Source organism: Pleurodeles waltl, chromosome 4_2 (genome assembly GCF_031143425.1).
Source record: "Pleurodeles waltl isolate 20211129_DDA chromosome 4_2, aPleWal1.hap1.20221129, whole genome shotgun sequence".
Classification (NCBI taxonomy): Eukaryota; Metazoa; Chordata; class Amphibia; order Caudata; family Salamandridae; genus Pleurodeles; species Pleurodeles waltl.
Window position 1 is genome coordinate 265840964 of NC_090443.1, and position 21765 is coordinate 265862728.

Consider the following 21765-nt stretch of genomic DNA (forward strand, 5'->3'; position numbering starts at 1 on the left):
TGACAGCAGACAATGTGAAAACTTGGCACCAAATGAATAAAAACAAAGTGTGGCTCTTAAATAGATAAAAAATGTGTGCCTCCAAATATATATGAAGATTCTTGTCCCAAAAGTATAGAAAGTGCAGATCCTCCAAAAGGTTTGAAAATGCAGCCCTCTAAAAAGGGATAAAGAAGGAGTTTTTATTCAAAAGGATAATGTAGCACATACTTCAAAAATGATATGAAGTGCATGCCACCAAATGATGGGAAAGGTCATACCTTCAGAAATATGGTGGTGCGAGAGCTTTCTACTCACTTGGCCGGACTTTACTTGGATTGTGTGTTCCATCTGAGCCTATTAGTTGTTGCCTCTTCCTTTTCTTTACCAGGCAGAGATTCAGGCACTTATTGTATGCCTGTATGATCTTAAAATGTTGGCATTAAATCTCTGCTCTGTTAAACTGCTGAACCCATCAACATATCCTTTTATAACAAATATTTGTAAGGAAGTAAGATGCTTTATTCTCATTAGTAGAAGAAGGAACTGCCAAGCCACCAGCAACCTCTGTCATTTACCTGAAAACTGTAGGGAAACAAAGCATTGGATAGATGCCACGTTTTTGCAGAGAAGGGTAGGTTACATTACATATGGTATTGTTGCATTTGATGTTTGGAGTGATTGGACGTGCATTAGGCTGTGTTGTTGTTTCTTATCTCTCTGCTTCATTTTGACCCTTTACCTCATTTATATTTTTGTTCAGGTACATCATGACTAGTGGAAGAACAATGGAGTCTACCAAAGAGTTTTTCCAAAAACACAAACACTTTGGTATGAGGGCAGAGAATGTGGTCTTTTTCCAGCAGGGAATGCTTCCTGCCATGAGCTTCGACGGCAAGATACTGTTGGAGGAGAAGGGACGATTGGCCATGGCACCAGGTGTGTAATCTTGCAGCAAAGCAGGCTCAAAGCTGGGCTTGCAATATGTGAGAGCTCAGCTGCTTTTAAGGCAGATCTCTAGCTAAGGCATCTTGCCCCTTATTTATACAGTGCCAACTATCCGCTGGAATAGACAGAAGAAAAATCTGTTCTAACCTGCTGTGCGTGCTTCTCTGGAGCCTGCATCTTGTTAGGGATTGTTAGTAACATTTAAACTGCAGTTTTGAGCATATATCGTTACACAGTGTGTATTGCATGACAAACTGCTTTCCTTTGAACTAGAAATGCTTTGGAAGGCTCAAACTTAATTTAAGTTATTGCTTGGTATTTGAGCTGGCACTCAAAATATTTTCAATGATCGAAATGGTCATAATTTCTAGGGAATACTGTTGCCTATCGTATTACATGCTGTAGATTAGACTGAATAGTCACCCTTGTGATATTTAGAAAGCAATATGAGTTAGTTATCGAATTCCAGGGCAGAAGTTGAAGTACTTTTATTCCAGGATGTGAAGGTGAGCGGCCTTTAATCCAGGGGAGAAGTTGAGCAACTTCTGTTCCACCTCAGTTGTTGGCGTGAACCTGAAGAATCTCTGTTCCACTCCTTTAAGCTTTGCTGCCTCTATTCCAGGGCATGGAGTTAAGTTGCCCTTCTTCTAGTCCAAGAAGTTGAAATGCCTCTGTTCCACGATGTTGAGCTGCCTCTATACTGAATAATTAACTACCAGTGCAACTGTTTGGACATCATTGACTGCTTAATCTTGTCCAGTCTGGTCCAAAAGTGAAAGCAATAGAACTGTCTTTGTTTAAATGCTTTAAAGTATGAGCTCCTGCAAGTGGGTACTCATTTATGTTCAACTGGTCTTTCTCACATAAGTCAATCTTTAATACTCCTTCCTCAAGGACCTGCCACTTTTTTTTTTTTTTAAGTGGCCATCTCCATACTGATTACTGCTGTGGAATGCATGTAGACTTCTCTGTTCAAGAAGAAAACTAAGCTTCAAAGAGCTCAAAATCGAGTTACTTACCTCATTCTTGGACTGAGGCACACCAGACACACCCTGTCTGCTCTCATTGCATTCCATTGGTTCCCAAATAAATAACTTGTTAAATTCTTACCTTGCCCAAAAGGCTACTCATGGGTGTAGCCCCTCTTATCTCTCAAACCAGATACCTAAGAATAACTGCACAAAACGAATCGTTATCCATTTGGCGAGTACCACGTGCTTTGGGAGGTAGGGAGCTTCACATGGAAGACTCCTTTCTGAATACCCTCTCCTTATGTCTGCCTTAAAGCAGGCTTTCTCAAAGTTACAAAATCTCTCAGGACCCATCTGTGCAAGTTGGCCCATGTGCTTGCTAATAATTAACAGATCTTTAACTTAGAACTGCCTTTAATATGAAAACTGAGGTGACTTGTTGGCAGTTTATTGCTTCATAAAAAATAAAAAATAAAGTAAAAGTCAACATTTTGAGGCATTTAATTAACAAAGACTAGTAGGCAAAGGATAACATCATACATTGACCAGCGAGATGTTAATTATCATCATCCTTATTGTTGTGTACAAAAACAAAATCCCTAGCATGTATTCATATTCTGTATAGTTTGTTTCATCCAAATCCATGTTCTTGGAGGAATCAGTGCTTTGGATGCCAGTTCCAAACCTTGTGCTCCAATTGATAGTCCTCTCCTGTGTCCAAACATCCTGTGCCTCAAGATTATTTGTGAATCGTCTTGAGCGTTTGAATGTAGAATCTTACTATGGAGGACTCTGGTGTATGCTACAGTATGTGTGGACCTGGCATGATCTTACTAAGTGGGGTTTGGTGCTGAAAGTGCTTACCATTTACTCATTCCCGTTTGCTGGTTCTTTCTTGTCTGCATGCATTACACCAGTTCGCAAGAATATTGGGATTTGTAAAACAAAAAATGCTGTTGGAGTACAGATGTTCTTTAAAGAGTGAAAACATACTGCTTCTGATTTTTGTCATTGCCAAAAGTAGTATCCCATCATTTCTACCAAGCTATGCCTTCCCAACTTGATTCATGTATTGATTTGCAAATGTAATGATGCAAGTTAAAATGTCATCTGTTTTACACGAGTTGTGAACACATGATTTGGAAATACTTACAAGATATGGATTTGAAGTGAAACAGGATTCTTGTTCTCCTTGCATAACCCATACCATTCATACAGTTCCACTTTATCTCCCAGAACTTTAATTGAGTTTCTCCCTTTCCTTCATTTAGATGGAAATGGTGGCTTGTACCGAGCCCTGGGAGCTTACGGTGTGGTTGACGACATGGAACGTAGAGGAATCGAATGCATCCACGTCTACTGCGTTGACAACATCCTTGTGAAAGTAGCAGATCCTATATTCATTGGCTTTTGTGTAAAGAAGGGAGCTGATTGTGGAGCAAAGGTAAGTACAGGCTTCAGTCCTGTGGTTCTTGAATGAATGTTTCAGTGTAAAGGAATCCTCTTGAGATAGTGACTCCTATCTTTTGTTAACACAAATGTATATAAAATAAAATTCCAGTAAGAATATTGTTTTCTGGCCAACTATAGGCCTACTGTGGAATGGGTACGTTAGGCGCTGCTATGTGGCATATGTGAAGAAGGAGGCTTACATATTGAAAGAAAATAGTTTGAAATTGGTGAAGGCTTGCATAAATGTCATTACAAGTCTCCAATATAATTTTTTTATTATAGTGCATTTACTTTCACAGCAATGTGCCCAATGGTCTAGCCTGAATCTTAAATGAGTAGTTTAGATTTACAGCAGCATTCTGCGAGAGATGGTTACACTGGTGTTTAAAGCGCAGCGGGTATTGCTGATTACAAAGTGCACCAAACCTTCCTCCATCAGTTGGCAGTTTTGTGCATGTGTGAAATCACACGTACCTGTCAAGGTTTTTCACTAATTGTTACAGAGCAGTATTTGTCCGATCAGTAGCTGGAACATGAGTTCATTTTTCTTTGATTTGTCACTGATGTATTTCAGAGCAACCTACAGCACCTCTATTTTTTTATATATTTATTTTTTAAAGATTCATTACTGTTTCATATTTCTGCACAGGATCTAGGCCCTGGCTATTGACCACACAGTTAAAAAGAACATGGGAATAGATGTCTGGAGTGCCGAGACAGGTGAAACAGCACCACATCAGTGCCTGCTTGAAACATCACTAGTCCGCTAACTGTCATGCTGCTTCTCCGTTCTTCCCATGCAGTGCGGTGTAGCGGGCACTATGGGAGTCCTAAAACTTTGGTCTCGGCCATCAAAGGCATTCCATCGGGACAAACTGTTTGGATTATATGTTTTCTTCCTAAGAATTGTAGCAAACATTTAACATAAAAGTGTAGAAACACTGGACCAAGCACGATGTCATGATAATGCAAAACAAGTTAATTTTAACAGCTACGCTGTAAAACTCCTTTTAGGACTGTCGTATTTCTACCCCGTAATCCTTTACTGATTCCATACCCCTCGCCTGATTCCCACCTCATTTCCTGTTTTTTTCAATAGCTGGATTAGCTAGCATCTGCTATTTATGCTCTTTTGCATTTCTTATTTTTTTACACACGGAGGCTTTTCTTCAGTTCCTACTGCAACTGCCTTTTCATTCCCTCTCCATTCTCTTACTGTGTGGAACACCTTTCCTCGGCAACCTTACATTTTTTTTTTTTTTAAGTGTATTTTTTTTGTTGCAAATGCAACACTCGCCGGCATGTTACCTCAAAACTAGTAACATAATTTCAAAAATTTGTTCCACCTGCTCCAATGAGTCAATTTTTAAACAAGCCAAAGTAGCAACGTCTGTGACTTTCCAGCATATTTGGATAGTCATGGGGGCACTAGTGACTAGACGTAGGCTATATTTGAGTACGATGGGAGCTGGAAGAGTAGTGAATATTTTCCTTTGTGGACATTTGGGTGCACTCGGTCTCGCCTTCAGAGCATATACAGTCCTCTCTTTGTAACCCAGCAGGGGGCATTAAGGCAGCTCCACAGCCGTGTGACTGCTTCAGGTGCGTGTCTGGGAACCACTTGCCCACCATTAGAAGAACTGACTGTGTTGGCAAGCATCAACTTCAGGTCAGGTCTAAGTGTGTTCAAGCTTCATTGTGTTGATAAGCAGGATGGAAGTTCCCTTGAATGTCCTGAAATGATAGGTAGCTCCACAAGTACACTGCAGACGTGAACTCTTTATCCTCAGCTGCTAGGGAGAGTGTTGCTAGAGTTCCTCAAAATGAGGCAGGAAGTTCTGCCCACTGCCTCCTCCACTGACTGCTGCCCTCCACCCCATCTCCCTCCTCTGGCTCCCTCACTTCTACCCTTCCCTGACACAGCGTCCACACAGATCATTGGTGGGTAGATTCAAGACATTAACATAGATTATTGAAACATTATAGTGCTGAAACATTTTGAAATACTGGTTAGTGGTTTCTGGGAGTTGATACCTGCTACCACTAGAGGTCACCATGGCCTCATATCTGTTGCATGTCCATCGCTATACAGTATTTAACCTATTTTGCTTCTGGACACTTTGGAGTATTGAGGCTGGTATACGTCCCAGAAATGTACACACCAACATTTTACCGTTGCTATAAAATGCCAAACTTTGTGTCTGATGTGAAAGTGGGTTGCATCAAAATTAACTTTGTGAGTGAGGAAACATGGATAATGCCTACTGAGGAGCATCCTTCAATTACCCTTGACTATTGTTGTGCGTGGCACCTAATTGGGAACTCACTAAACTGAAGCCAGCAAGTTACCTCAAGTCAGCTTCTATTGAACATAGTGAATATGGCTTTGAGGGAGTTCAGAGAGGAGAGGGGCCCTCCATGTTCTCTTCAGGGGGGGGTGCTTCCACTTTCGTTACGCCACTGGGTGGCACTTAGAAAAAAGCTTATTTATTTGTTTTTTAAAGGTTTTATCTGATTGCAACTTAAACCACAATACTTGTCATCCTTTTGCACTATATTTTGGGCGGTAAAGGAGTCCTCCATGACATTGACATGAGATGGTTAGTATATCTACCTCTGACCAAGCTTACACATGGCTCCAAATGAATATCTCTCATTTGTAATTGTCCTAACTGGACAAGGAGGCATCTGAAATGTCTATTAATTGTTTGATAGGATTTCTCCTCTTGGAATGTTGTTCCTATAGATACATTCTCTGTCCCTCAGGAATCCATGCTCTTGTACCTATCCTTGATATCTGCAAAACAGTTACCTAGTCTATGTTCTGAGCATTTAGTAAGGCTTATGCTCTGTGTGTGTGTTCAGTAAGCTGCTCTGTGTAGTCAAGGCAAGGAACAGAAGCCAGTTCTCTTGCCAGTTCTCGATATCTGAGCTAAACTGCATTCTTTCTGCGTGAAGCCACTTTCAACTCCTCTAACATGCTAACAATTAGTATGTGTAAAGAAGTGACACTAGAGAAGGCAGGGGTTTTAGAGTGATGAAAAGATGCCCACAATACTTCCTCCAATATTCTTCCTAGTAGGCATTTTCTCAATGTGATCCCACAGCCTGTCCCATTCATCTGCATCTCTGTTTGTGTCATCCTTGTAGAGAGTGACGAAAAAAGAAAGTATGGAGCATGGTTTAAGCATGCCTTCTGGAATGCTCGTCATTTGTTTTTAAATGTTCGTTTCACAGACAGAAAAAAAACTATAGTTAGACTAGTAAGTAAAATCCTTTAATTTTACGAGTAAATGTTTCTGTTAACACCATTTGTACTTAAATATGTGACGTTTTTAGAAATGAGCTTCCACATAAACAAAAGTCTACCCACTTTTCATTGTATAGGTGGTGGAGAAGACCAACCCCACAGAGCCCGTTGGTGTGGTGTGCAAAGTGGACGGAGTCTATCAGGTGGTGGAATACAGTGAGATCACCTTGGCAACAGCACAGAGACGGAGTGCAGATGGGCGACTGATGTTCAATGCAGGCAACATTGCCAATCATTTTTTCTCGCTTTCTTTTCTCAAAGACATTGTCCAGTAAGTAAGACTTTGTTCACTTGTGTTTGATTTTCGAAAAACACTGTAGTGGTTTATTATTTTGTTTTTTGCTTCTTTAAACTCTTATGAATGGTGAAATGTCATGCCAGTGATTCATCTGCATCTCTACTCAGTTTACAGCAAGTTCCTTTTCACTTTCTGTAAACCTCACTTCTAGATCTGTGTTGCGCTGCTCCTTTCGTACGTGTACACACCACCTTAGTTCTGAAAGGCAATACTTGCACACATATTCCGAGGTGAGTTTTTGGTGACTGGATATGCATTTGAAGGATCAAGCACCCTGGTTACTCAATACACAGACCTGTTCTCTGCTTGGCAAATCATTTAATTATTTCTATAGTTTTGACTAGTGACATACGTGTTGCCGTGCAGCCACCTATTCTGCAATGTGCTTATAGATAATTGCACACACGGTAGCAGAAGCACTGTGGGAGGAGTTCATAGTATTTTGGTTGGGGTAGCGCCCTAGAATCTACATGTGGTTCCTATTTAGTGTTGTGAAAGCTAATTAGGGGTGAGCACTTTATGTGCCTTCAGTTGAAGCAGTTTGAGTTCAGCCAGGATAAATTAGACACCAGCTTCAATCTTTAATTTAAATCTGCAGTCCCGTGTTTGTACAAACAGCCCAGTTGTCAAAGGATAATTGAAAGCATGTTGTTGGACTCTGCTTTCAAGGAAGAGTTGAAGGTGTTCAAGAACTTGGCATGTTGTACTTTAGAATCTGCAGCAACCTCCAAGTGTGTATTTTATCTATTTTGTGTTTTTTCATGGTGTCCCTGAATTGCAGGATCCTGGATGGTGCTTGGTGGGTTTCCAGCTTGTGAAGTTCTCCTGGGCCATTGATGAGTTGCCATTGGATGTCGTAAACAGACATTGAGCCTAATGGTAGCTGAGTGGATTGTTTTGAAAGCAGCTTATGAAACTTGCCACTTGGTTTCATGGTTGGGCTTCATATGGTCAGACACTTTATACTTGTTCCTACCTTTAATTTCTTGTATAATTTATGCATGTGGCAGACATCCAGTCCTGATCAGACAGAGGTTTTGGTGAGTGCCATTCATGATTAATTGGTAGAAGTAGCAGGATCACCCAGTGTGTGGCTAACGTTGCCAACCTTAGTTTGGTTATTTGGACGTAAATAACACCAAGTCTCACAAGATGGCGAGGTTCATAATTCTTCTATTGGGCTCTGTTTAGCATTCAGCAGCATACGTGATCCAGACAATTTGTGATGTTGTCATTTTACAGACTGGAAAGGGCCCGTGACTATGAGGTGGGTTGTGATAGTCTGCATGTTTCTGAAGGTATTTTCATATCTGTTTTAGTACAGTGCTTGACGGTAGCTAGTTTGCAGTTTAGAAAAGGTAGTGGATTTCTTCGAGAAAGATGGTAATTATCTGTTTCAATGCATTATAAACTACAGATAAGCTGTGCTGTGTGGGAAGGAATTTCTATGATGCTGTACGCAGCTCTGAAGGTCTGCATGCAGGTCTTTGACCTTGTTTATGAGATGCACACCTTCTTCCTTATCCCTTGATTTGATGGCAAATGCAGTTTTGGTTTCCTTTTTTATTTTATTATAAATTTCCCAAACATTACATTGAGTCCAACAATTGAAAAAAAGACACTCCCATTGCAACGATCGAAGACAAATGCACTTCTGAGTTTGTTGATGGGTGGAATCGAAGAATTCAGTTCTGGTTCAGGGTTGCTTGCAAGGGTTTAGTGAATTTAAATTTTAGAGCTGAAGTAAGTCATTGAAGTCTTAACAAGGATATTGAGCCATTCATTAATAGAAGACTTCTAAACCCAACTTAGCAGATTCCAAGGATAAATGTTGTCATAAATAAAAACACAGAGCGAGTCCGGTGCCCTGGCATAGAGAATGCCAGGACTCATGGTGCCTGCCCCTCTCCCCCCACCACAACCACCCCCTATAATTGTTTTTATTTGCCTAGGGATGGAGTTTATATGCCCCCTCAACTCCAATGATTACATTTTAAGTGGAAAAAATGAAACACAGTTGGGAGACAAGCATCCTGGCACACAGTTTTGATCCCAGAGTTTTGGGGGTATGTTGTCCATGAAAATTGCAATAATATGCCTGTGTTTCGCTTCTCTGCTGTGGTACACCCATCTGCACACGAGGGGTACCATTTTTGTAGGATAGAGTTTGAGACATTTGACACTGGTAACATATGGTGTTTTATGACACATTAATGTAGCACATAGTTTTCCTTTTTAGGGTTGAGCCTGCGAGCGCATGCGCTAGCACATGTATCTCACTTACAGGATTCTGTTGTGTTCAGTAAAGGGCTTGGAGCCCGCCTGTCGCTCATCATTTGTTGGTTTGTGTGGCACTTTTCTTTACAGCCTCGTAACTCATTAAGGCACGCCTGGCATAATTTCAGTTTCTCTGTGTAGAGCAGGGATCAAGCACTAATTGATTTAATCAGTGCCCATTCGCTTCTCCCGATATGATCGAGGTACTATTTGTTCTTTTTAACTTCTAGTGCCCCCAAACAGAAGGCTTGTGACTCACAAAAACATGCTCAGCAGGACAAACACAATTGCAAACTTTTATTTTTTAAAGCTAACTTTTTTATTTTTTCCAAGTCATCTTTTCTCAGTTTCAATGTATTGTTTCTTTTGTTTTTGCTCGTGGGTGCTGTTGTCAAAAGATGACAATTAACTTGTTCTAAATATGCAAGACCTATTGTATTGTAAACGCTTGTCTATTATAGGTGAATAGAGCCAGTGTGATCCACACAAGTTATGCTTCCCAAGATGTATCTGTGTGTCGGTACCAGGGATCATCGGGCCAAATAAATCAGCTACTCTGCATGCTACATTTCCATGGAAAAGCTCCTTCTGAAATCTTATTGAAATTAGTTTTATTGACTCTTTGCCCTTCCTTACAAAATACCTAACATTTTGTGTAGGAATAAAAGTTTTTGGACATTAGCTTTTGGCAGCCCATGTTGTTGTTTTGTGGCTCATAAATGTGCCAAAATTGTGTTTACCCGCATCAGGGTGATTCATGGAGGTCATTTTAAGAACAACAAAAGGTGGTGACATCCACATATCAAATGATCCCCTGAGTATCTAGTTTTAAAAATGTTGGTGGGATTTGTATGATTTATCGGGTCATGCACATTTCTGGGCCAAAATCTGTAGTTCAGCAAATTCCTCTGAGAAACAACCAATTCAAGGTTTTGAGCCATTCTTCTCCGTATGATATTCTCATCCACATGAAACTTGCCTAACCCCTTCAGTACCCATTGGATATGCCCGTTCACCCTCCTTGTAGTGGCGTCCCAAAGCATCAGTCAGCAGGGAAGGCTAATGTGTTCCAGACCTACTACCAAAAAGTGTTTCACATAGGGCAAGTACTTTACATGTACATGGAACACATATGTTCGATGGCATGTGTGGCTGTAGATGCACATGCTTTGCATAAGTCCGCCATCTAGTTTTGGGCTTGGAGTGTTGCAACTTGCTTTTGTTCAAAGAATCTTTTTGAGTCACGTGATCGATTGTTTTCCATCTGCTGTTGGATTCAGGGGTGTCTTCCTCCCGCTCCGGTGTTCCTTGGTTCAGTCTATTTCAAACTCTTCTTTTCCCTCTTCTTTCAACAACGGTATTCTATTTCAGGCGTGTTTTCACAATCTAGCATACTCGATCTGAATTTCTACGTCGGGGGCCGACTTACTGCTATTCAGGACACCTGCGTCCGTCTCGGGTCTACTCCTCCACATGGTGTCGGGATATGCAGGGCTGATGGAACGGACTCCATTTCGGTTTTGCCCTCGATGCCATTCAAAATTCCCACACACCAACCAACACCTGGTGTTCATAAAGAAGAGATCATAAAGAAGAAAACTGCAACGTCAGTCGGTCCTTTCGATCCAGAAATAGCTTCCGGGACTGAAGAGTGCGTTCATTGGAAATGGCGTTGAAGACACCAGACAACACTTCTGATATTTTCAGGGAAGAGCATGCACAAGAAGAGGTTGAACAGGAGGAGGCCTTCTCCATTGAAGACTTGGAGTCATATGCTGAATATGACATTGAAAGCCAGCCTCTTACCTCAGCGCAACCCATGAGTACATCAGCGCCAACCTCACATAGAAAGATGCCCCATAAACAGATCGTCGGTCCACCACGTTCTTCGGGCCATGGTTGCATCCGAAAGTTACATTTGAATGCCCCACCTTCCAGCTCAGCACTGAAAATAGCCAAGACTAAGCCATCTTCAGCATCGACCTCTGGCTCAGCAGCATCTCACACAGTCTCAGGATTGAGTCAGCACTTTGATCCAAGTGTTTCAGCTCCGAGTAAGGAGACTTCCACATCTGCTTTGGAGCAGACAACTTCGAGCCGACACAAAGTTTCTACTCCGAAAACTTCGGAACTGAAGATTCTGTCTTCCAGAGATTCCACCCATTCCCCAGAAGCAGCCTCACCAGTGGAGCCAATCCTCAAAATAATGGTTGTTCATCAGCCCCAGCTCCACATCCAAAAGATAACAGGAAGAATAATTGCTTCATTAACTGTCCCAATAAAGAGGAGACTTTATTTTCAAGAGAACTTGGACACTGCTCCTCCTCCTCCTAAAAAGGTTGACAAGGACGAAGCTCGAGTTCAACCTCAGCCTTCTCCAACCTCACTCTACTGTGCTTCCTCCTACTCCTTCACCACCTCCACAATCTCCTCCTCCTATTTTTGAGCCACAATTTTCTCCACTAGGTTCACCACCATCTCAGGGAGATGATCTAGGGGACATTCCACAAAATCTTCACCCATGGGATGCATACAATCCAGATCCCATATTACCTAATGACCCTGATTTATACCCTGCATGCCCTTCACCTCCCGAAGCTGCAACTTCATATCAGCAGGTCATCGCACGGGCAGTTGCATATCACAATGTACAAATGCACACTGACCCTAATGAAGAGGATTTTCTCGTTGATGCACTGACTACCACTCATAAAGAAAATCAGTTTGTACCTTTGTTACTAGGTATGCTTAGACATGCCACAGACATTTTTAAAGAACCTGTTAGGTCAAGAGTTGTTACTCCAAGGGTCGATTTAAAAAAAAAAAAATATATATATATATATATATATATATTATTTATATATATAATATATATAGTGGCACCTACAGCCCCTATATTTATTAGTTCACAAATACCTCCTGACTCTATAGTTGTCAGTGCGGAAATGTACTAACAGACAATCAACAGCAGATGCTTTTCCCCCTGATAAAGAGAGCAAAAAATTAGATGCAGCAGGGAAGACTGGCTGCACAAGCTGCCAATCATTGGCGTATCACCAAGTTGCAAGTGCTTTTGGCTTATTACAATAGGGCCCACTGGGACTAGATGGAGGATCTTCTCCAGTACCTCCCAGAGCAGCATTGCATGAGGGGACAGGAAATAGTTTCTGAAGGCCAAACTATTTTCAAATAACTCAATTAGGTGTACCACTGATGCAGCTGATATCGCTGCATGTGGTATTAATACCCGTGTTATTATTAGAAGGCACGCTTGGCTTAGATGTTCAGGCTTCAAGTCAGAAATTCAGCAGGCAGTTCTCAACATGCCTTTTGACAGGGAACACCTGTTTGGTCAAGAGGTTGACACCACAATAGAAAAGCTCAAAAAAGATTCTGAAACAGCAAAGGCTATGGGGACACTTCTCACGACACCACAAAGTGGTCATTTTCATCGCCCTCAATTCAGGGGAGGCTTCAAATCATCATCTACTGAGCCATCCACTTCCCAAACCAAGCAAGGCACCAATTACTATAATAGAAGTTCCTTCAGAGGTTCCTACAGAGGTGCAAATAATAAAGGTAGAGAAAAGGTGTCCACCTTTAGAGGGTCTGCCTCTAACACATGCCAGTGACTACTTACACCTTCCACCAGCTCACATCTCTCCGGTAGGGGGGAAGTCTACTGCATTTTTATCCACAATGGTCCAATATCACCACAGATCAGTGGGTTCTATCAATTATCCAACATGGTTACTGCCTAGAACTTACCTCCACTCCACCAAATGTTCCCCGTCGTACTCACAAACATTCACACCCCCCCCCCCCCCCTTCTCAAAGGGGATATAAAACCAGTACCCATCTCACATCAAGGGTTAGGAGTATATTCCCTATACTTCCTCATGCTAAAGAAAGATGGGCCACTGAGACCGATTCTAGATCTCAGAATGCTCAATCTATACATCCTATCAGAGGATTTCCACATGGTTACTCTCCAAGATATAATTCCACTATTACTGCAAGGTGACTTTATGACTGCGTTAGATCTGAAGGACTCTTACTTTCACATTCCGATTCATCCAGCACACCGCAAATACCTCAGATTTGTCATTGCGGGGAAACATTATCAATTCAAGGTTTTACCATTTGGGGTCACAACCGCTCCCAGGGACATCACAAAATGTCTAGCGGTAGTTTCAGCCCCCCATCAGAAGACAACACATCGATGTCTTCCCTTGCTTGGACGACTGGCTCATCAAAGTCAGTACCATCCGAGAATGTCAGTGTCACACTCAGCAGGCCTTTTCCACAGATTAGGATTCACACTCAACTGTCTCAAATCCCACCTCCAACCTTTACAGATACAGCTCTATCTGCGGGTAGTTCTCAATTCTCAGTCAGCTCTGGCATATCTGAGCCCAGCTCAAATTCAGACTTTTCAAAATGTTTTCAATCACACTTACACAGTGAGAACAATGATGCATTTACTAGGGATGATGGCGTCCTGCATTGCCATTGTTACTCAGGCCAGGCTACACATACTTCCATTACAGCAGTGTCTATCTGGTCAGTGGTCTTAGTCACAGGGTCATCTCTACGATCTGGTGTTGTTGGACCACCAGACTCATGGCTCTCTGCAATGGTGGAATCCCACCAACTTTTCCTAGAGGTGGCCCTTTCAAGACCCTGTCACAATTGCTACTGATTCATCACAAACAGGTTAGGGAGCTCACCTCAACAACCTCACAATACAAGGTACATGGGATCCCATTCAACAAACTTCTCACATCAACTTCTTGGAGCTACAGGCAGTCCTTCTAGCACTCAAAGGCTTCCTACCACAAATCTCCCACAAAGTAGTTCTAGTCCGCACAGACAACATGACAGCCATGTATTATCTACAAAAAAGGGGATGGGATGAGCATGTTCTTCTCAATTGTCCCTTCTTGCTCAAACAATTTGGAAATGGGTAATTCACCACGGCATTCGCTTACTGGCAGAATATCTTCCAGGAATGGACAACCAGTTTGCAGACCTCCTCCGCAGGATGCAGCAACACCCTCAAATTCCTTTCCAATACTTTCAAAGGTGGGGAACTCCACAAATAGACCTCTTCACCACAGCAGAAAATTCAAAATGCCAAGACTTTGAGCCCAGATACCCACACTCTTAGTCCAAGAGCAATGCTCTATGTTTGAATTGGTCAGGGATATTTGCTTATGATTTCCCACCTCTCTCGCTCATTCTGTCTCTAGTTGCAAAATGAGACAAACATCACTCACCATGATCCTTGTAGAACCCACAATGGCACGTCAATTTTGGTTCACAACACTGTTGAATTTGTCTGTAGTTCCTCACAAGAAACTCCCCAACAGGACAGACCTTTTCACTCAAAGGCAGGGTCAAATCAAACATCCAGACCCCAAAACACTCAATCTTGCGATATGGCTCTTGAAGTCATAGAGTGGTTATTTGAATCTTCCCCCAGAATGTATGGAAATTCTTAGAGAGGCACATAAACCTACAACTAGACAGTGTTATGCTGCAAAATGGAAACGTTTTGTCTGCTATTGTCAAACCTAAACACATTAAACCACTCGGAGCCTTATTTCAAGACACTGTTTGTTATCTCCTACATTTACAAAAAAGCAAACCTGGCATGCTCATCTGTTAGACTTCATCTAGCGGATTCCAGTTATCAAAGCCTTCATGGAAGGTCTCAAAAGAGTAATTCCTCCTAGGATTCCCCAGTCCCATCATGGAACCTTAATGTTTTACTTACTAGACTCACAGGTCCACCTTTTAAGCCTATGCACTTCTGTTCTTTACAATTTCTTTCATGGAGAGCAGCCTTTTTAACAGCTTTCACTTTGCTAAGACATGTAAGTGAAATACAGGCTCTAGCTTTAGAAGAACCATTCTTCCAGTTACACAAAACAGGGTGGTTCTTAGGACAAACCCTAAATTCCTTATAAAAGCAATTTCACCATTTCACATAAATCAATCAGTTGAGTTACCTATCTTTTTCCCACAGCCAGACTCATTTGCAGCAGAGAGCTCTTCACACACCAGGGGCCTGATTACAACTTTGGAGGAGGGTGTTAATCCGTCCCAAATGTGACGGATATCCTGCCCACCGTATTACGAGTTCCATAGGATATAATGGACTCGTAATACAGCGGGTGGTATATCCGTCACATTTGGGACGGATTAACACCCTCCTCCAAAGTTGAAATCAGGCCCTAGATGTTAAAAGGGCTCTTATGTATTACATTGATAGGACTAAAAACTTTAGGAACTCTAAACCGCTTTTTGCAGCATTTTCAATGCCTTATAAAGGAAATCCAATTTCAAAAACTGGAATAGCCAGATCGATAGTCAAGTGTATTGAAACTTGCTATCTTAAAGCCAAAAGGCAGTTACCTGGCACTCCCAGGGCACATTCCACAAGAACAAAGGGTGCTTCTATGGCTTTTTAGGTAACATTCCAATAGCAGACATTTGTAAGGCTGCTGCTTGGTCTACACCACAAACATTTACTAAACACTGTTGTGTAGACGTTTTAGCACGGCAAGAAGCTAATGATTGACAAGCGATGCTCAGTACACTTTTTTAAAACTACTCCAACTCCTACAGGCTAGCCACCGCTTACTTGGAGGGGACTGCTTTACAGTCTATGCAAAGCTTGTTTATCTACAGCCACACATGCCATTGAATGGAAAATGTTACTTACCCAGTAGACATCTGTTCGTGGCATGTAGTGCTGTAGATTCGCATGCACCCTCCCTCATCCCTGGAAGCCTGTGGTCGTTGTAGTGGCATTATTATATAAATATTGTATATATGTATGTTCGATGGCATGTGTAGCTGCAGATACACATGCTGTGCACAGTCCGCCATCTGGTGTTGGGCTCGGAGTGTTACAAGTTGTTTTTCTTCGAAGAAGTCTTTTCGAGTCACGAGACCGAGGGACTCCTCCCATTTCGATTCCATTGCGCATGGGCGTCAACTCCATCTTAGATTGTTTTTTTTCCGCCATCGGGTTCGGACGTGTTCCTTTTCGCTCCGTGTTTCGGGTCGGAAAGTTAGTTAGAATCTCGGAAAAAATCGTCGCTATTGTTTGCGTTCGGTATCGGGTTAGTTAGAACAAATCGACACCGAATTTTGAAGAGCTCCGGTGGCCCTTTGGGGTTTTTTCGATCCCCCGTCGGGGCCTGGGCGGCCCGGCCACATGCGACTTCAAGGCTGATGGAACGGACCCCATTCCGCTTCTGCCCAAAATGCCATAACAAGTATCCGTATACGGATCAGCATCTGGTCTGTAACTTGTGCTTGTCCCCCGAGCACAAGGAGGATACTTGTGAAGCCTGTCGAGCGTTTCGGTCGAGGAAGACGCTGAGAGACCGAAGAGCCAGGAGACTACAAATGGCGTCCACGCCGACAGGTCAAGAAAGTTTCGAGGAGGAAGAAGAAGCTTTCTCCGTCCACGAGTCGAATTCTGAAGAACTCGACGTCGAAGAAACACCCCAAACCGTGAGTAAGACGTCGAAAATCAAGACTCACGAGAAGACCACAAAAGCCCAGGGGACGCCACCGCCAACAGGCCATGGCTTAACCCGAAAACTAGGTGACCGATCCAAGGCACCGAAAAAGGGCATGCTGGTGTCGAAGTCATCCGACTCCGGTCGAGATACCGCCACACAGCAACCTCGGAGCCGAGACAGCGGCTCCGAGAAACTTCGGCACAGAGACAGCAGCACCGAAGAATTTCGGCACCGAGACACCACGCCGAAAACAAAGAAGGTTTCTTCGGAGCCTAAAAAGACTTCCGAAAAGGTTTGGGTTCCGAAACATCCAGCCTCGGAGCCGAAAACTAGTTCCTATACAGAGGAACAAGGATTAACCTCCCAATTACATAGATTTGGAGAGGAGCTTCAAGCTGTAGAGCCTGACTACACGCAAAGAAGGCTTCATATTCATGAGGACACAGGGAAGATAACCACTCTTCCCCCAATCAAAATAAAAAGGAAACTTGCCTTTCAACAAAAGGACAAGCAACCACAGGCAAAAGTGGCAAGGAAAACAACCCCACCACCGTCTCCACCACCATCAATACATGCATCACCAGCAACAACTTCTCCACTGATGCACTCACCAGCTCATACTACAATGAGTCAGGATGATCCCGATGCATGGGACCTTTACAATGCTCCAGTGTCTGACAACAGCCCAGACTCCTATCCTACAAAACCGTCACCACCTGAGGACAGTACATCCTACACACAGGTGGTCGCAAGGGCAGCCGAATTTCACAACGTCACCTTACATTCTGAACCAATTGAGGATGACTTTCTGTTTAACACCCTATCCTCCACCCATAGCCAGTACCAAAGCCTTCCCACGCTCCCAGGAATGCTAAGACATTCAAAACAAATATTTCAGGATCCAGTTGAAGGCAGAGCCATAACTCCAAGGGTGGAGAAAAAGTACAAGCCACCGCCAACAGAGCCAATCTATATTACAACACAACTAACACCAGACTCAGTAGTTGTCGGGGCAGCTCGTAAGAGAGCCAACTCTCATACCTCAGGAGACGCACCACCTCCAGACAAAGAGAGCCGCAAATTTGATGCTGCGGGAAAAAGGGTGGCAGCACAAGCAGCAAATCAATGGCGTATTGCCAGTTCACAAGCACTTTTGGCAAGATACGACAGAGCTCATTGGCAGGGGTGTGGAATTTATTAAAATATCTACTTGTACAGGGGACAGGTTGCTTCTCAAATCTACTTGTCCTTTAAAAAGATCTACTTGTCCCTTTGGTGCCATTTAGTGTGGCGACAAATTATGGCAGCAATCTCATTATGTAAGAGCTCTGATAATAGCCTCTCTGATTATGCCAGGGCTACTACCATAGTAGGGCTTGAATACTTGCAGTTTCAATCCCCACTGTAGCAATTTCCTTATTTTGCCACCTTTCTGCAGATCTGCATACTGGGGCTGGAGGAAGCAGTAAGCAATAGTTCCAGGGCTGGAATGCCTTTGAGTCTGCAAACCTACTAACATGCATGTTTTAAAGATTTTCACCAGCTTCTCTCTAATATTTTCCCATAATAAGAAAGGTTGGACATTTACTTCTGACAATGGCAGAATTAGAACTTCTTCCAGGGTTGGAAAGAAAGTGGCGTGAGGGAAAATGAACTTGCAAATGCTCAATAGATTTTCACATGAGCAAATCTACACATCGTATTTACCCATGCTAAAATACAGTTCACAAATATTTTATAGGGGTACGACATATACCATGGGTGCACTTTTGTGACTTTCTTTAAGAATTTGGGGCCGCATGTAGGTAGGTTCAGATTTGCGAGTCGCAAATCCGAATGTAGGATGGTGTTCCTGACACTATCTGTGATTCGTAAGGGCTTCGCAAATGCCCACCTCATGAATAATCATGAGGTGGGTCGCAATTTGCGACCCCCTTGCGAATGGCGGCCCTCACAGGGATGGTGGCCTGCTGGAGACAGCAGACCACCATGTCTGTGACTGCTTTTCAATAAAGCATTTTTTTTTTTTTTTTGTATTGCAGCCCGTTTTCCTTAAAGGAAAACGAGATGCATTACAAAAACGAAAAATTAAACGTTTTTGTTTCATTTTTTCAGAGCAGGCAGTGGTCCACAGGACATGTTTACAGTGACATTCACTTTTGCGAAAGTGTTAGCACCCATTTGAAATGGGTGCAAACTGTAATTGGTTTGCGCCCGCGTTCGCGGTCACAAAACAATCCTACATTGCACTGCGAGTCGCAATTAGGAAGGGGACACCCCTTCCTAATTGCGAGTCGCAAACCCGTTTTGCGATTCGGTAACCAGGTTAAAAAGCTACCTACATGTGGGTCTTGGTCCCTAATTAGGTCTGGTGTTAACAAAGACATTTTGTTTTTATTAAACTTCTATTCCTCTCTCTTTCGGCTGGCTTTACTGTGAGTGATCGCATTCTGCTCTTCCACAAGGAGCATATTGGCACACAAAGTAGTTTTGTTCAGTGTCAGGAACTACAGTGGCAATCAGTGACGTAACGAAACTGGAGGGTGCCCCTTTGCAAAGAACATGGAGGAGCCCCCTCTCCAGACTCACTCGGTGCAGGTGCTGTGCTGAAGGGGCCCCCTGGAGGGCGGCTGCGGGGCCTTTGTTATGCCACTGTTGGCAACGTGTGCTTTTAGAGTTCAAAAACTTTTTGGGGGGGTTTTGCCAGTGTTTGTTACAATGTTGAGGGCCTGGTAGGTCCCACAAAAATAAAGTGTTACAAAAGCCATGTCAAAACAAGACACATTGATGAAACTAAAAGACTTATAAAAATATGTCAGATCAGTTGGCTTTGTCAGTGTTTGTTTATTTTCATGCTTCCCATAATCGTGTTGAAAATGGTTACACTGATTTTCCATTAGAAATATTTTTGGGAAATACTAGCATGCATCAACACATTTTACTAAATGACACTTCATTTGCATCTAATCAGAGAGCATTCTGGGTGCATTATACTTAGCCTCATAGCCTAAACTTTTCAAACATGTGTATACACGTTTGTTTTTTTTGTACTGGAACCAACGTCAGTAGTGAAGTGTGACCTTAAAACATTTATTTACAGCACTCACCCTAATAATGAAGGCTTTCAAATAATGAACCATAAATACAAGTTCGAACAGCATTATCCTTTGGAAACACATTACCTCAACTGCAGAGAGTTCCACTCTCTGTAAACTGGCAGCCAAAGGGTTTGTGCTGCAGAGGGTTGGGCCTACTTGTCCCAAGGACAAAGTAAACATAAAAACTTGTTGCCCTTGACCCCAAACAAGATGTCCCTAGGAATTCCACATCCCTGATTGGGATGAAATGCAACATTTCATCTTACCCAAGGAGTTCCAAAAAAGAAAGTATCTCAAATAATCAGATGGCTGCGCACTTCAGGGTTCAAGCCGGAAATCCAACAAGCTGTGCTCAATATGCCAATTAATGAACAGCAATTGTTTGGGCCGGAGGTAGACATTGCCATTGAGAAACTCAAAAAAGACACCGATACATCCAAAGCCATGGGCGCACTCTACTCCCCGCAGAGCAGAGGCACATTTAGAAAAACACCTTTTAGGGGAGTGTTTTGAGGTCAACCCACAGAAACCACAACCTCACAAACAAGGCCTACTTACCAGGGTCAATATCAGAGGGGAGGTTTTCGGGGGCAATATAGAGGGGGCCAATTCCCCAAAAATCTAGCAAAATTCCAAGGCCCCAAAACTCCTCAAAATAAACAGTGACTCACAAGTCACACAACCCCATCACATAACACCTGTGGGGGGAAGACTAAGCCAATTTTACAAACTTTGGGAGGAAATAACAACAGACACTTGGGTCTTAGCAATTATCCAGCATGGTTATTGCATAGAATTTCTCCAATTCCCTCCAAACGTCCCACCGAAAACACACAATATGTCAAAACAACATATAGATCTTCTAGGACTAGAAGTTCAAGCATTGCTACAAAAGGACGCAATAGAATTAGTACCGAATCTACAAAAAAACACAGGAGTTTACTCACTGTACTTTCTTATACCCAAAAAGGACAAAACTCTGAGACCAATACTAGATCTCAGAACACTAAATACCTACATCAAATCAGACCACTTTCACATGGTCACGTTACAGGACGTAATCCCACTGCTCAAACAGCAAGACTACATGACAACATTAGACCTAAAAGATGCGTATTTCCACATACCAATACATCCTTCACACAGGAAATACCTAAGGTTCGTATTCCAAGGAATACATTACCAATTCAAAGTGTTGCCATTCGGAATAACAACTGCGCCAAGAGTTTTTACAAAATGCCTGGCAGTAGTAGCTGCACATATCAGAAGGCAGCAAATACATGTGTTCCCGTACTTAGACGATTGGTTAATCAAAACCAACACGCTAAGACAGTGTTCACAGCACACAAAATATGTCATACAGACCCTTCACAGGCTAGGTTTCTCCATCAACTACACGAAGTCACACCTTTTGCCGTGTCAAACACAGCAATACTTAGGAGCGACAATCAACACAGCAAAAGGGATTGCCACTCCAAGCCCACAAAGGGTTCAAACATTTCACAAGGTAATACAGGCCATGTATCCAACACAAAAGATACAAGTCAAAATGGTAATGAAACTCCTAGGCATGATGTCTTCATGCATAGCCATTGTCCCAAACGCAAGATTGCACATGCGGCCCTTACAACAGTGCCTAGCATCACAATGGTCACAAGCACAGGGTCAACTTCTAGATCTGGTGTTGATAGACCGCCAAACATACATCTCGCTTCTATGGTGGAACAGTACAAATTTAAACCAAGGGCGTCCTTTCCAAGACCCAGTGCCACAATACGTCATAACGACGGATGCTTCCATGACAGGGTGGGGAGCACACCTCAATCAACACAGCATCCAAGGACAATGGGACATACATCAGAGGCAGTTTCACATAAATCACTTAGAACTG

General features: G+C 42.7%; 1 protein-coding gene across 2 annotated transcripts in view; it reads left to right on the forward strand.

The window, feature by feature from the left end:
- UAP1 (UDP-N-acetylglucosamine pyrophosphorylase 1) overlaps nt 1-21765 on the forward strand; it is a 185699-nt gene that overhangs the window by 79730 nt on the left and 84204 nt on the right. For both annotated transcript variants that reach the window (XM_069231099.1, XM_069231098.1), the window contains exons 4-6: nt 743-918; nt 3170-3342; nt 6738-6931. In XM_069231099.1, the coding sequence (XP_069087200.1) occupies nt 743-918; nt 3170-3342; nt 6738-6931 (543 nt within the window). The remainder of the gene's footprint in view (nt 1-742; nt 919-3169; nt 3343-6737; nt 6932-21765) is intronic.